This window comes from Hippopotamus amphibius, chromosome 7 (genome assembly GCF_030028045.1).
Source record: "Hippopotamus amphibius kiboko isolate mHipAmp2 chromosome 7, mHipAmp2.hap2, whole genome shotgun sequence".
Taxonomy (NCBI): Eukaryota; Metazoa; Chordata; class Mammalia; order Artiodactyla; family Hippopotamidae; genus Hippopotamus; species Hippopotamus amphibius.
The window spans coordinates 94,987,905-95,002,454 of NC_080192.1; the positions used below are offsets into that span (position 1 = coordinate 94,987,905).

The window sequence follows — 14,550 nt, forward strand, 5'->3', positions numbered from 1 at the left end:
GGAATGTCTGTCAGAATACTCAGAGCCCCTGGGGATCAGCCGCAATGGGTGAGGCCTGGGAGCAGACAAGGGGCTCCCACACTGGTGGCCGGGATGGCCTGTCGGAGTGGAGAGATTGGGCACAGCTTTTGAGATCACCACAGGCATCCTTTCAATACTAAGCTTTTAGTGGAACTAATGGATTTTCATGGCAGAGTCCAAGGCTTTCTTTTCCAGAATTATCATTCTCCTTCCCACTCTACTCTGTCCCCTTCCTCTTATCACCTGGGATTTTTATTCTTCTGAATTCCCATATCACATACTGTTTGTACCACTCCTTGGGCTGCTCAGATTGCCTGTCATCCCTATAGAGGTAGCTCATAGTAGTGGTTCAGTCACAGGCTTTGGAGATAGACCTGGGCTTGGACTTGGACTTGATGCTCGGCTTAGCCACTTACCTTCTGTGTGACCTAGAGCAAGTTACTTAACCTCTCTGAGCTTTACTTTCCTCTGTAAACTTTCACACAGCAGAACCTACTTCAGGTGTACTGTGAGGATTAAAACGGGTCATCCCTGTGATGTGCTAAGCACATGTATCTGGCATGGTCCGCACTTCATAAATGCCAGCCACTGTTTTGAAATGATAGTTGTTATTCTTGTGTGCAAATATGGGTTCCACATTACACTTCAGTCTCCTGGAGGGCAGGCGCCAGCTACGGTACCTCATGTACCTAAGCAGGTGCTCATACATGCCTGGGGTTTAAACAGAAAATTGGGGGCAAGGAGAGAAGACAGTGGGTTCAGGCCCCCACCATCAGTTGAATAACAAAGCCCAGGATTTCCGTGTTCCTCACACAGGACCTACTTCGCGAATTCAGGGCCCGGCATCTGCTGAGAAAAGCGCCCCCTGGCACCATGCTGCCTTTTTGCTACCCCGGCACCCGGGACCTGAGGAGGCAGGGCTGCTAGCCCTCTGGGAGGGATACAAGACTGTGCGAGAAGGGGCCACGGGAGAGGCTGGTGTCGCCCCCCCCCCTCCAGGGCAGGGCGGGGGGCCTCAGGCCTTGCGCTCTCCCCAGGACAGCTGTGGGCCCAGAGCAGAGAGCGCAGGCCTGGCGCTGGGTGCGGTCCCCCCAGCTTCCCTGAGGCGGGCGCTGCCTTCCCGGTTAGTCCTCACTTGTCGCTGTTTCCACTTCGGAGGAGACGGGGCCGAGCACTGGGGACGCGGCCCCCGGGTGGGAACAAGGCTTTCCTTCCTCCGCAGCCCCTGCCCAGGGAGGGGGAAGGGAAGGCGAGGGGAGGGGTAGCGGGTGCGCGTCTTGCAGAAAATAAAGCCAACCCGCCGTGGAGAACAGGATGGTGGCGTGGGGGGGGTGTTGTGTGAGGAGTTCAGGGTGGGCAGGGGTGGGGGTGTTGGTGGCAGGAGGTTCGTCTCGGAGGAGATTCCAGTCGTTGAGTGTCACAGCGCCCGGGAAACCTGGGGCTGTGAACAGGGAAAGGCAGGGACGTGAAATTCGGCGCCTGTGGGCTGTGACAGCACACTTGCCGTGGGGAGGACTGCAGCACTCTCTCTCTCTCACACACTCACACACACTCACATCCTCTCACACACTCTCTCACACACATATTCTCTCTCACACACACACACTGCCTCACACACGCACTCCCGTCTCACACACTCTCTTGCACATACATTCACACACACTTTCTTGTACACACTCACACCCTCCCTCACACATTCTCTTTCACACACTCTCACATGCACACACTCTCACACAGTCTCTCACATGCACTCTAATACTCACATGCTCTCTCTCTTACACGCATACATTCACACTTTCACACACGCTCACACACACTCACATACTCTCACACTCTCTCACACTCTCATACATGCTCACATTCTCACACACACTCTCACACCCTCTCTTTCTCTCTCTCTAACACACACACACACACACACACACACACACACACATCAGTGTTCAAGATGGAGGATGACAGATGGCCACTAATACACTCCTCTACCTACCAAGTTCTCAGAAAACAAAGTAACCCATAGTCTCTTTCTACGTCCACAGAACCTGGTCTAACCCAGACAACCTCATTCCATGTCTTGTGCCAGAATGATGTTAGAGCTCATTCTCTCAAGGCCTTCTAGGAACAGCGGAAGTTAAAACTGTGGGGAAGACAGTGGGACGTCAATGGGCCAAAACTTTTGCAGTTTCATTGACAATTTAAAATATTTGAAGAAAATTAGGGGGCTCTCTCTTTAGAGAAATGTGCTTAAAGCATACAGATGCAATACTCCATATACAATTTCAGAGAGTCATGGGCCCTGCTCCCCAAAACCCATCTATCAGCCCTGGATTAAGACACCCCATTCTGAAGGATTCAATCCCAAGGAATAGAGCTGCCTAAAACCAAACACAAACAACGCCAGCACCACCACCCACCACACCCAGAATCCCAGGCTAGATGATGTCATCCTGAGACTCAGAATGACAGGTGACAGCATCAAACCAGTGACACATCCCAAAGAGAAACCACTCCTCATGGAACACTTGCTTCCACGGCCTCTAGGAGCTTTCTCAGAACCACCCATTTGGTTCCAGACCTTCCAGCGTTCAGGGAACCACATTCCTGGGCCAGTGGGAGCAGTCTTGGAATGGCTGATGGAACATTCTGGGCTGACGGTCCCCAGCCGTACCAACCAACAATAGGGAACTAACCTATTGTGGCCCGTTTTCCCGCCCTGTGGAGGAGGCAGCATGAGAACAGTTCCACACAGCGTGCCCTGCTTGGGAACCTGGGGACCCAAGTTTGGAATGTACTGTAATGCACCGTACACACCCAATGTGCAGCAGATGGTGTGGGGTCTCTGAAGGTGAACGTGAACACCAGGGCATGGGATTCGGGGGCAGCCATCCACTTCACCTTGCTTGGGACGTGCATCTATGCATTACGCTAACATTTATTGAGCTCTGTGGTGTACTGCACATAGAGAAGCAGATGCAATGACACAGCCCCAGTCCTCCAAGTCCTCCCAGTCTATTGGGAAAGAGAAATCTACACTAAACATCACAGGAGGGCGCCATGTGATAGATGCAAGCCCGAGGCTCTCTGGAGCTGAAATGCTGCTGTTAGAACTCATCTGTGGGGAAGAAAAGCCTTGTGAAGCTGGTGCAGCATGGTCCAGAGTTGAGCTCTCAACCTTGGCTGTGCATCTGAATCACCTGGGAAACTCTGAAAACCAGGCCACACCCAGACCATGTAAATCAGAGTCTCTGGGGAAGGGCTCAGCCCTCATCACTTTTTAAAGCTCCCCCTGTAACTCCAGTGTAGCAGGATGGAGAGCCACGGGCCAGAGCTTCATGGCTCCTCTTGTGTGGTCTTACTCCAGAGAATCTCCCTTGTTGGAAGCTTCATGATTGATGAGTTTGGACCTTAGGGGACAGCCAGGCTGGGAGATGGACTAGTAAGTAAGTTGACACACAGAAAAGCTTTCAAATGTTGTTTTATGTTCGTGTAACTCAGGAACCTGCCCACTAGTATTTTCAGTGTCCCCAGGCCTTGAACCCACAGAGATTATGGTTTCCCTTACTTACATCTAAGGCTCAGAACTAACTCTTCTGTGATTGAATGGTGGTGAGAACATCTGTTTCCTTCAGGGGAAACCCTCTCTCCAGTCCCACCTGAAAGGGTGTGGCCTGGCCCTGTGGCCCCAGCAAGGCAATCATCATAGTTTATAGAACATTTCCCAACATTCCACGAAATATGTGGGATGTGGACTTTTGTTGGTGTTGAAGCATGGGGGTCACGATTCAAAATATCATGGAATTATTAGGAAAAGGCCAAATAGTCCAATAGAAATAAACCCAGGGAAAATGACACATGGCTTACTATCAGGATACTGTACACATGGAGAGTGAGGAAAGAGCTCTAGGTCACACACACACACACACACACACACTCACACACACCTAAACCATACTTCACACACACAGACACACACACAGACACACAGATTTTAGCAGCAGATATCATCACCCAGGATGAAGACTAGAATAAATTTCTTTAATTCTCAAATGCTCAGAAATGCAGCTCAGCCCTTGTTTTGGATTGGCTGGCTGTGGGACATCCATGAGACACTGACCAAGGAGAAGCCACCTCGGCAGGTATTTCTGTGAGCCAGTTTTGGACTGGAGAGGTCTGGGTTGGTGAGAGAAATTTGGGAATCAACAGCATAAAGAGGGAATTTCAGTCCCTGGGCAGTGATAAGATGACCCAGGGAGGGTGTAGGTAGAGAAGGACAGACGCTGAGACAAAACCCTCCAGTTGCCCCAACACTTGAAGTTGGATGGAACAGGCTAAGCAGAGGAGGGGCAGGGAGGGAGGAAGGAAACCAGCAGATAGGTTGACCCGGAAGCCAAGCTAGGGTCCAGGAGGAGGGAATGGTCCAATCCAGAAAAGATTAGGACCAAAACACAACCATGAAGGCAGAGATTTCGGCAGTGGGCAGAGAAGTATTTTAGAAATTTGGGAATAATGGGGACAGGGAGGTGGGGCTGCAGCCAGGGGACATGAGAGAATGGGAAGTTTTCATGTGTATTTTCTTTGCGAATGAGAATGATTCAGGAGAGAGAGAGAGAGAGGTATCAAAGCAGCAGAGAAAGAGGGGCCACCCCAAGGAGTGACCGTTGGGAAGATGAGGGGGATCATCCCATAGGAGGGAGAAGTTGACATTTGGTAAGATGAGGGCTAACGATTCACGTGCAAAGGAAGGAAGTTAAAGTTTATTCAACTTTGCTGTGAGAGAAAATATTTCTTGATTCTTTTCCCCCCAGATGGTTTGCATTTATGGGGTGAACCTGGGAGAAATCTCTAACAGCAAGTGGAATGTAAGGTAACTGATTCAAACTCCCCTGCCCCGAGCTAATCAGAATTTCAAAAGGTGTATTTGGATGTCCTGTGTTATATCAGAATGGTATGCGTGGAGCACTAGCTGTTCAGCACTATCTAGGTCACACTCATTAAACTATAGAAATCTGAGCTGTCTTTAATCCATAAGATGAAAACAGATATTTCCAGACAGCAGCAGGAGTACAAAGGCACATTCCATCCGTGTGACCGCAAAATCATAGAGTTTTAGAAAAAATGCAGCAAGTGTCATAGTCAAACCGTCAAGAGAGCCAAAGCAACACCCAGATACTCTGTTTTTGTCTAACTTTATGAGAGAATGCTCTACTCTTTACCCCACTCACTGACAGAAGGATAGCCAGTAACCCTTGAGGATGCACGTGACGATTATTTGTGAAAATGTGTTAAAGTGTTCCTGGAACAATAGAACACGAGATGTGTGCTGAGATATGGTATACCTCTGGAAATGGACTATTGGTGATGAAATAAGTCTTCTAGAGAAAAAGCTGCTTCTTTATGTTTCTTCTCAAAAATGGAGGAAGAGATACCCAAGGAGACAGAAAAAATACGCAGAGAAATACATTGTTTGTGTCGGTTCTTGAGTGCCCAGAGTGAAGTAGCTGCACATATGCATTGCACAAGCGGAAGAAGGGAGAGGCTTGCATGGTTTTGAAGGACACAGGGACGGTGCTTGGGATCTTGCTTCATCTAGGAACCTCCCTTCAGAACCCACCCTGCAGCTTCTCTTTCCTTCACGTGGATTTCCTTCAGCAGTTAGGCATCTGATCCTTGTCACGATTCCACAGCCTCTCTTTCCAGAGACATTTCTTGTTCTTTGAACCCTGGCTGCTACTCGTTGCCCCTCCTCCTCAACACAGGATTCTTACCCTTAAATTTGCCTCCACAGCAATCGTCACTTTCTTGGACACCCTGATTAACACTAGTTGAACTGAACCAAAAAACTGTGTCTGCTCTAGGCTAGGTAATGCTGCCCTAGGGTGGAACTACAAACTCTGTTGGCTTTTTCTTTACCCTGTAGTCTTCATGTCCTCCTAAATTCGAATTAGACCGAGGGTCCAGAGAGAGCAAAGGGGTTTCACTCTACTCAGGACTTACTGTGGCCCCTGGGAGTTCACACACCACCCGAATTTTCAAGAAAGTTTCCAAGGCCTTGTGGAGGATGGGAATGAGTGGAGAAGTCTGGGAGGGACCCCTCGCTGAAAGCCAGAAGGATTTGAAAGTTTGCCAGCAAACCCTAGAGGGTGACTCAGTGGGAAACAACTTTATAGAGGAGAGTGGTGAGTAGGAAAGGCATGAGGAGAAGCTGCCTTTCGCACATTATAAAGCTATCGTGGCTTGGTGGTTCAGTCAGCATTTCTCCCTAGTTGGTACTGAGATCTCTCCCAGCCTGGCTTCTGCTTATCCTTCAACTCTGGGCCCTGGGGGACCCTGGCCCAGCGGGGGTTCCTTCTTCCCACTCTCCCAGTGACCTCCTCAACCATAATCAAGAGAGCAGAGGAAATCACTCGCCTTGGGAGCAATGATATCTTGAGGGTACATGGTGACCACAAAAACAAAGAGTTGTGTTTGTGGTTTGGAATGTCATTGCGATTGCGAGGATGTGTGTAATCCCGAGTATGCAGAAGCTTGCTTGTGGTTCAAGGCGGACAGATTACAAACTCTGTCATGTGTTTCTAGGAAACACTGATACCCTTTTCTCTGGGGATTATTATTAGACCAAGATGCCAACCATGCTGATGGCCTAAGACCCGTTCCCCGCTGGCCTGGCTCTGCGGTATCCATTAGCACGGACACGAGATGCCATGCCAGTCTGCAAGAGAGGCCTGGATGCCTGTGGCTCCTTGTTGCCAGTGTCAACCACAGACACAAAATGTGACAGCTCAGCTCAGCAGTCTGCACCAGCGACATAGTCTCGCCCAGAAGGAGTTGGGTGGGTCTCAGTCTAACTCATAAAGCCTATTTGAATACTATTTTTAAAGAAGCCACAATTGCCAAAAAATGACTAAAAGTTATTACCTATCTGTACGTGAGGAGGAGGAGAGTGTGGAACAAGGGTGGGAGACAGGCTTCTCAACGTTTACCTTTTCACATCTTCTTGAATTCTGAACCATGTGAGCATAGTATATTTTTTAAAGTGAAAAAATAAGAAAAACCTCATTCTCTCCTCAAGTTTCTTCTAGCGAAGAACCTCCAAATGGTGTTTCTGAAAGCTGCTTGGCATACAGAAGTACTAGTCGTAGGTTCTATATCGAGGGTGTGCTGTGTGCCCTTGGACTCAAGCTGACCCCTCCTCAAAGGTCAGAGACTCCCACACATCAAGTAGTGAGGGTGAGATAATGTTGTCCCCAGTTCCCAATAGTCTCTTGGCTTCTAGAAACGTGTGAAATGGGTTGAGATGACTTCCTGAATGCCCAATCCTAAAGGGCATCCCCAGAGAGGCAAAGGATCTTTTGTAGACTGAGGGGAGGAGTAATCAGCCAGATTCCCCAGGCTTGACACAGACGCACCCCATTTCCAACTGGAGACCCTCGAATGTGGCTTATTCACCCACCCGAGCCATGGGGGCTGTGTTGGAGTCCAAGGCAGAAGGAAAGCTGTGTGCCCCCATGTGCACTTGCTAATGATGACTTTTTCCCGGATCATTAAAGTAGTTGAAAAAGTATTGAAAGATCGAAAAGTAGGTACATTAAAACTCACATTATTTTAAGTTTGAATATTTGATTTATACCCCAACAGAATTTACCCTGATTTTAGTTCTGCTTAATTAATTAAAAATTATTTAAGACTGTCACGTAGTCAAGAGAAACTGTCAAACATGACAATTCTCTCAGGTAAAAATGAGAGAAGCAGAGAAGCAGATTTGCAAAATACAGTTGATGAGTTTGCTTCCACTAAAGCCAGAGGCTCACATTTTTCCTTTTGCTTCAGGCTCCAATATGGTTTGGCCCCATAATAGTCTTTATTTGAAGTTGTGATACTTTGTTCATCTTGGATTTTTTGCATTAATTCTTATTTTAAAAAAATATGGCATTAAAATATTATTTTTTTGATGACTGAGTTTTTTAGTGTCCCCTTTATTTTGCATTGGAGGTGAGAGCTTCACCCTAGCCCTGACCCAGTTAACCATGGTGGCCCAAAGGCGGCCCTATGGATTGCTTCCTAGATCAATGCTGTCAGACTTGTATCTTCATTCACATCCTACCCAACCATCAACAGTCCTCTCAGTGTCCATGACTGAGGAGCCACTTGCCCTCAGAGAACTTGTCTCTGCATTACATCCTCATGATTCAAAGCACTGAGCCCTGCAACCAGCTTCAGTTATTCTTATTTTTCACATATAAAGCTATTCAGAGGCTCGCCTGCAGTTGTGCTTCAGTCTTTGGCTAGACGGAGCATGCAAATGTAATTCCCTTAATCTCTTGCAAGGCCCTTACTCGTTCATAATGCACGTGGACGTGGCCCCATCCACTGTGCTAGTAGAACCGCATCCTGACGAAGTAGATAATGGGAAGAAAGAGGGATACCAGTAATGCAAGAGACTCCTTTTCATTTTCCCAGCTGACGCCCTACCCGCACCAAGCCCCCACCAGCCAGATGTTTTACAGCTGTAAAAGAGGGTGCGCAGTAGTTTCCTTTGTAAAGAGCTGTGGCATGAATACATTGTCCACATACTGAATCATGAGGCTGTTGATGCCCTTGACCCCAGCACATGGTTCCAACTCCTTGGCTGACTTAGGGGGTGGGGATGGAGAAGTGACTTTGGTCTAGTAATTTAAGTTACTCCTTGCCTTGGTTTTCCCGGCAGGGGATGGACTCAGTGACCTCTCGCAGTCTCTTCCAACCACAGGATTCCGCCAGGCTATTATTAGAATCGTCTGGACAGAGCTGCAGTGTGACACGAGGCTTCTGGGGTGTGCAGAACCAAATGAAAATGTTTACGGGTGTTTGGGGGCACCAAACTGTCTCTCTCTTTTGGAGGTTATTCAACTTTGCTAGGGTTATTTCTCTGAGCATTTCTTTCTGCTAAATGTCTCTATTTTCCTCAGTCTGTTCATTTCTTTAGCCTTTCTCTCATGTTTTCCATCTCAACTAGGCCTCACTTACATAAAGGCAGGGAAGCCTCATTCCTGCTGGTACCCACCACCATGACCCACATCCAATCAAGCAGAGCTGGTTGGATCTTAGCCTGCTCTTTGCTAGATAGATGGACCATTGGGCAGATGACCTAATCAGTCTTTGGGCTCCAAATTCCTCTTTTATAAAATGGGATGATAGTATGTCACTCATGGAATATTGTGCAGATTACAGCAAATCACGTACAGAGCACAGCGTTCCACATCGAGTAAAGAGTAAAAAATATTAGCTGTTGAGTGAATAAGTGAGCCTTTGCATGATAAGAAATAGCTACACAAGAAATACATGTGTGTCCCTGTTGCATAAAGTCAAATAATGCAGGAGTATACGGAGTCAAAAATGAAAGAGTCCTTTCATTGACTGCCCCTCCTCACTTCCCTCCCTTCCTCAGCATTAATATAGTTCTTTCTTTCTTTGTCTCTCTTCTTTTGGGAAGAAGGAGTTAATTATCTGATATGTAAATATAGTCTTACTGTAAAGATCCAAATGTTCAGAAGCATACCACCTCCCAAAGTTTGAGGAAGTTCCCCTTTATCATCTCTTTCACTCTCACCTCTGCCTCTGGATGTAACCACTCTTTTTTTTTTTTTATAAATTTATTTTATTTCTTTATTTTAATTACTTAATTAATTTATTTATTTTTGGCTGTGTTGGGTCTTCGTTGCTGCACCTGGGCTTTCTCTAGTTGTGGTGAGTGGGGGCTGCTCTTCATTGCGGTGCGCGGGCTTCTCATTGCAGTGGCTTCTCTTGTTGCGGAGCATGGGCTCTAGGCATGTGGGCTTCAGTAGTTGTGGCACATGGGCTCAGTAGTTGTGGCTCACGGGCTCTAGAGCACAGGCTCAGTAGTTGTGGCACACGGGCTTAGTTGCTGCTTGGCACGTGGGATCTTCCTGGAGCAGGGCTCAAACCCGTGTCCCCTGCATTGGCAGGCGGATTCTAAACCGCTGCGCCACCAGGGTAGCCCTGGAGGTAACCACTCTTGACAGAGATTATCCCCATCTCTAGTCTATTAATTTGCATGTATAAAATATATATACTATATATATATATATATATATATACTCATATATACACGTACACGTTTATACACTTTTTAACAAAGTACATCTTTTAAAAAATACTTTACCAGGGATGGTAGGCCACTTCCAGTTCCATCTAGAAAAGTGAAAATGTGCCGGTCACCCAAGAAAGCCCTAGATTCATGTCCCTGGTACTTTCCTGCAAGGGGGTGAGGGTGATTTTTGCAAAGTACCAAGGAACCAGGAACACAGTTGTAAAGAAATCAAAACCTCTGATACAAGCTTGGCCTTGTCCTTTGAGGTGGACCACTGCACATGTCAGAGAGGGGGTATTTGGGGCATTAGGGATAGAAGGAGACCTTGCTTCTCCTCAGGATCAAAGGTTTGCTGAGTAGAAAGATGAAGCATGCCACCAAGTCCAGGAAGACATATTTTTCACAGGGGAATGGTGATCAGAGTTTTATCTATAATCCATAAAAGAGAATGGGATGAATAAGTATACTAAAGACTTATCATCAGCCAGTAGACTAGTGGTTCTCAACCCATGTACTGTGACGTCCATTCATAGGTTTACCACCCAATCTTTTATTAATACATTCAATTTATTTTTGCTAAAACACAGGATGCATACTACTACAGTGCTATTTGGCAGATAAAACACTTTGTAAAGGAAATTTTCTAATGTCACATCAAGTGGAGTACGATTCATTACAAGTAAGAGGTACAAGGCATGATATAATAACAACATAGAACCAAATGAAATCTGTGGATTTACTAAAACATGGGAGAACAACACAGGCTAGAATAACATAGTGGTTAAAGGTTCAGGCTCTAGAGCCAGCTGCATGGATTCAAATCCTGCCTCTTCTCGTTATGGGATGATGAGTGAATTTTCTCATGTGTAAAGTAGGGGTAATACTACCCAGCCCATAGATTGTCAGGAAGATCATAGTATTTCTAACATGCTCAGAACTTTCCTGGCACATAAATACTAGCATTATCTACTAGATTATACTCCCTGTTATTCACTACTTACTCAATAAATACCTAGTATCTATTATGTTTCAGGCCTTATATTAAGCTCTGAGGATAAGTGGCAAGAGAAAAAGATACCACTTGCCCTCATGGACTAGGAGAGAAAGCATTAATTAATAATTACACAAACAATATAAAATTGCAGCTGTGATGCATGGTGGTACTTGGAGCCATGAGAGCTGGTAGTGACTACCTGGGGGCAGGCCTTCTTGAGGAGGTGACATTGATGTGCTCTTTGGTGCATTCACCAAGTAAAGTTTCACTAAGGAAGCATCGGAGATCAAAGACCAAATATATGTTTCTTATTATAAATCACAGTATCACAGGCAGGTAAAGGCTAGGGTCAGAGACATCCTTGAAAGGGCTGTAGATTCTGGGGGAAAAGGTGACAGACAGCCTGGATAAAGATTGTGGTGGGAACAAAATAAATGCGGGCCTTCTTAGAAGAATCTCTGAAGGGAGAAGTCCTTGGCACCCCACTGTCTCTAAGGGCCGCGTCCGTAGAAATGCAGCTAAGTCCAGGGCAGACCCATCAGCAGCATCTTCTCAGCACCCGTGGGTCCTGAGCAGGCACCAGAGGAGATGCAGGAGAGAAGCACGTGCTCTCTGGGTGATTTCTGTCTGCTCTCTAGGAGCGTTTCACCAGGAGCAGGCATGCTCTCGACAGTGCTGTAGGCAGCAGGTGTGAGGGTGCAGGCAGAGCCGTGCCGCACAGCCCTCCCTCCTCCGGTCACGAGCAGCTGTCAGTTAAAAGCCTCTGACATCAAGACTAGAGCCTGTACTCACATCTGATTCACTCAGTGTGCTTCTCGCTCCAGCTAAGCCTACACAGAGCGGGGTGTGGCAGCCAGGAGAGAGCTCTCAGGTTGGAGATAAACAGGGCTAGAATTAATAAGGAAATTAGTCATGGGGGAGGAGGGATGTGTATAGCAATTCCACCCCACCCTGTCACCAGGTGAAGACCTGCTCTGAGAGAGGAAGGTGTGTGGGGGTTGGTCATGTAACGGTATGTAAGCCAGTGAATATAGTGTCCAGCAGTTAATCTATTTAATTTAATAGATGCTACTTATTGTCTTCTCCTATGCATAGAACTGAATCATTTCACCTCATTTAAGATCTTGGGCTTTGCTGTACACCTGAAACTATCACAACATTGTGAATCAACTATTCTCCAATATGAAATAAAAAGTTAAAAAAAAAGATCTTGGGTAAATGCTTGTGGTGTCAACTTTTGCAGGGGTCGCTTCTAACCTAGTGTCTAGTTCTTTCCTGGCCCCCGAGGGCCACATCAGTGCTAGGGTCTCCTTGCCTTAGAGAAAAGTCAGACAGAGGCCCCCAAGCACCATCATTCTTTCCCACACAGTCTGGCCTGTACCTCGGAGTAATCATTTCGTCTCTCTCTCCTCTCTCCAGGGTGCTCAGGGCGAGAAAACTGGGAGGACTCATTGGACTATAAACAGTCAGCCAAAGGGGGGCATTTCTCACCTCTGAGGTGAGTACTATTATTACCCCCATTTTACTAATGAAGAAACTGAAGCTTAAAGAGGTTAAGTACCTGGTAAGTGAATAGAGTAGGAATCTGACATAGGCTGTCAGACTGTAGGGCTCATGCTGTCAACACTGTTTATCCAGCTTTTCCAAGAAACCGCCGAGGCCAGCTGTCCCCAGCTCTCCTTTTCCTGTTCCTGAGCAGCTGAGTGCAGCTTAGTAGCTGGGGACTGCAGGGGGATAAACAGGAGATTGTATACATCTCATCAATTAGTGTGCCTGGACACACACAAGCTCTCCCCACTCTGGGCTGCTTCTCAGCACCAGGGCTGCACTCTGGGTAACAGATCTCGTTCTTCACCCGTTTGCTTTGACTGCACTTGTGGCTCTTGGTGGAAGGTGGGTAAAAGAAGTATCCACTTATCCATTCATCCAACAATAGTGATAGAGCACCTACCCTGTGCCAGGCTCAGTGCCAGAGGCTGGAGATAAAGACAGGAACAAAGCCCTTCTCTTCTAGGAGCTGACAGCCTGGTCAAGGGGGAGAGACAAGCAAACTTCATGGAAATTCTCATGGTGGTCACACCTGGCAGGGTGTCCAAGAAGGCTTCCTGAGGGCCTGAGCTGAATGCTGATGGGAAAGTAAGTGGAGGACATTCCAAGTAGAGGAATCAGCATGTATAAACACACGGTAATGAAATAAACAAGAAGAAACGGGAAGCTATGGAAAAAAAAGGGCATCAATGAATGGCTAGAGCAGTGGTTCTCAACAGGCATGATTTTGTCCCCCAGGGGACATTTGGCAACATCTGGAAAACTTTTCTTCTTTTCTTTTTTTTTTTTTGCTTATCACAACTCTGTGTGTGTGTGTGTGTGTGTGTGCCTGCTACTGGCATCTGGTGGGTAGAGGCCAGGGATGCTGCTCAGTATCTTACAACGCACAGGACAGCCTCCACAACAAAGAATGAGATCTGGCCCAAGATGTCAATAGTGCTGAGGCTGAGAAATCCTGGACTAGATCAACAAACATAAAAACATACTATAGCACTTCGATAGCTAAAAACTTCGTAGGGAATTCCCTGGCAGTCCAGTGATTAGGGCTCTGTGCTCTCACTGTCAGGGGCCCTGGTGGAAAAACTAAGCTCCCATAAGCCATGCAGAGTGGCCAAAAAAAGAAAAAGAGAAATCTGTAAAACAAAACAAAAAAACATCAAAGCACATGAATAGGTAGACCAATGTGTGTGTGTGTATATATATATACGCACACATATATACATATGTACATATACATACATATACATAAAATATATATATATATATTTTAGGAAGAATATAAATACACTTAGCATATGGTAAAAGTGGCCTTCCAAACCCAGTGACTATTCAATAAATGGTGTTGAGATTCCTGGGTAGCCATCTAGAAAAAAATTAAGTTGCAGCCATACTTCATACCATATACCAGAATCAATTCCAAATGGATTCAACGTTTAAATGTTGACAATAAAACCACGCAAGTACCAGGAGAAAACGTGGGAGAATTCTTTTATAATCTTAGAGTAGGAAAATTATTTCTAATTATGACTGAAAAACCATAAGCTATAAAATAACAAGTTGATAAACTCAGCTAATAAAAGTTTTAAAAAATTAGAGCTTGTGCACACCAAACAAACAAGGAAAGCTGTATAAGCAAAGTAACAAACAAATGAAAATCTGCAAAGAATGTATACAACTCGGCAGATAGAAGGATAATCTCCTTAAATTATGAAAATATAAACGAACTTCTAAAGAAAAGATTTTTGAAAATATGAGCAAAGGATATGAAAAGACAACTCACGGGAAAAAAAAATGCAAATGGCTGTGTGCTGAGATGCCTCTTGTTTTTTTTAACCTATTAGCTTGGCAAAAACCCAAGTTTGAAAATATGCGGTTGGCTGTGAGGACACGACATTCCCAT

At 46.2% G+C, this 14,550-nt stretch overlaps 1 protein-coding gene across 2 annotated transcripts in view; it reads left to right on the forward strand.

Moving 5' to 3' along the window:
- The window catches only part of LOC130856475 (basic salivary proline-rich protein 3-like), a 123,074-nt gene that overhangs the window by 70,189 nt on the left and 38,335 nt on the right, over window positions 1–14,550 (forward strand). The window contains exons 2-3 of one of the 2 annotated variants that reach the window (XM_057740836.1): window positions 12,522–12,600; window positions 13,117–13,394. In XM_057740836.1, the coding sequence (XP_057596819.1) occupies window positions 12,522–12,600; window positions 13,117–13,123 (86 nt within the window). In that variant the 3' untranslated portion in view covers window positions 13,124–13,394. Of the gene's footprint in view, window positions 1–12,521; window positions 12,601–13,116; window positions 13,395–14,550 lie in introns of those variants that run through there. The other variant, XM_057740837.1, reaches the window with a different exon arrangement.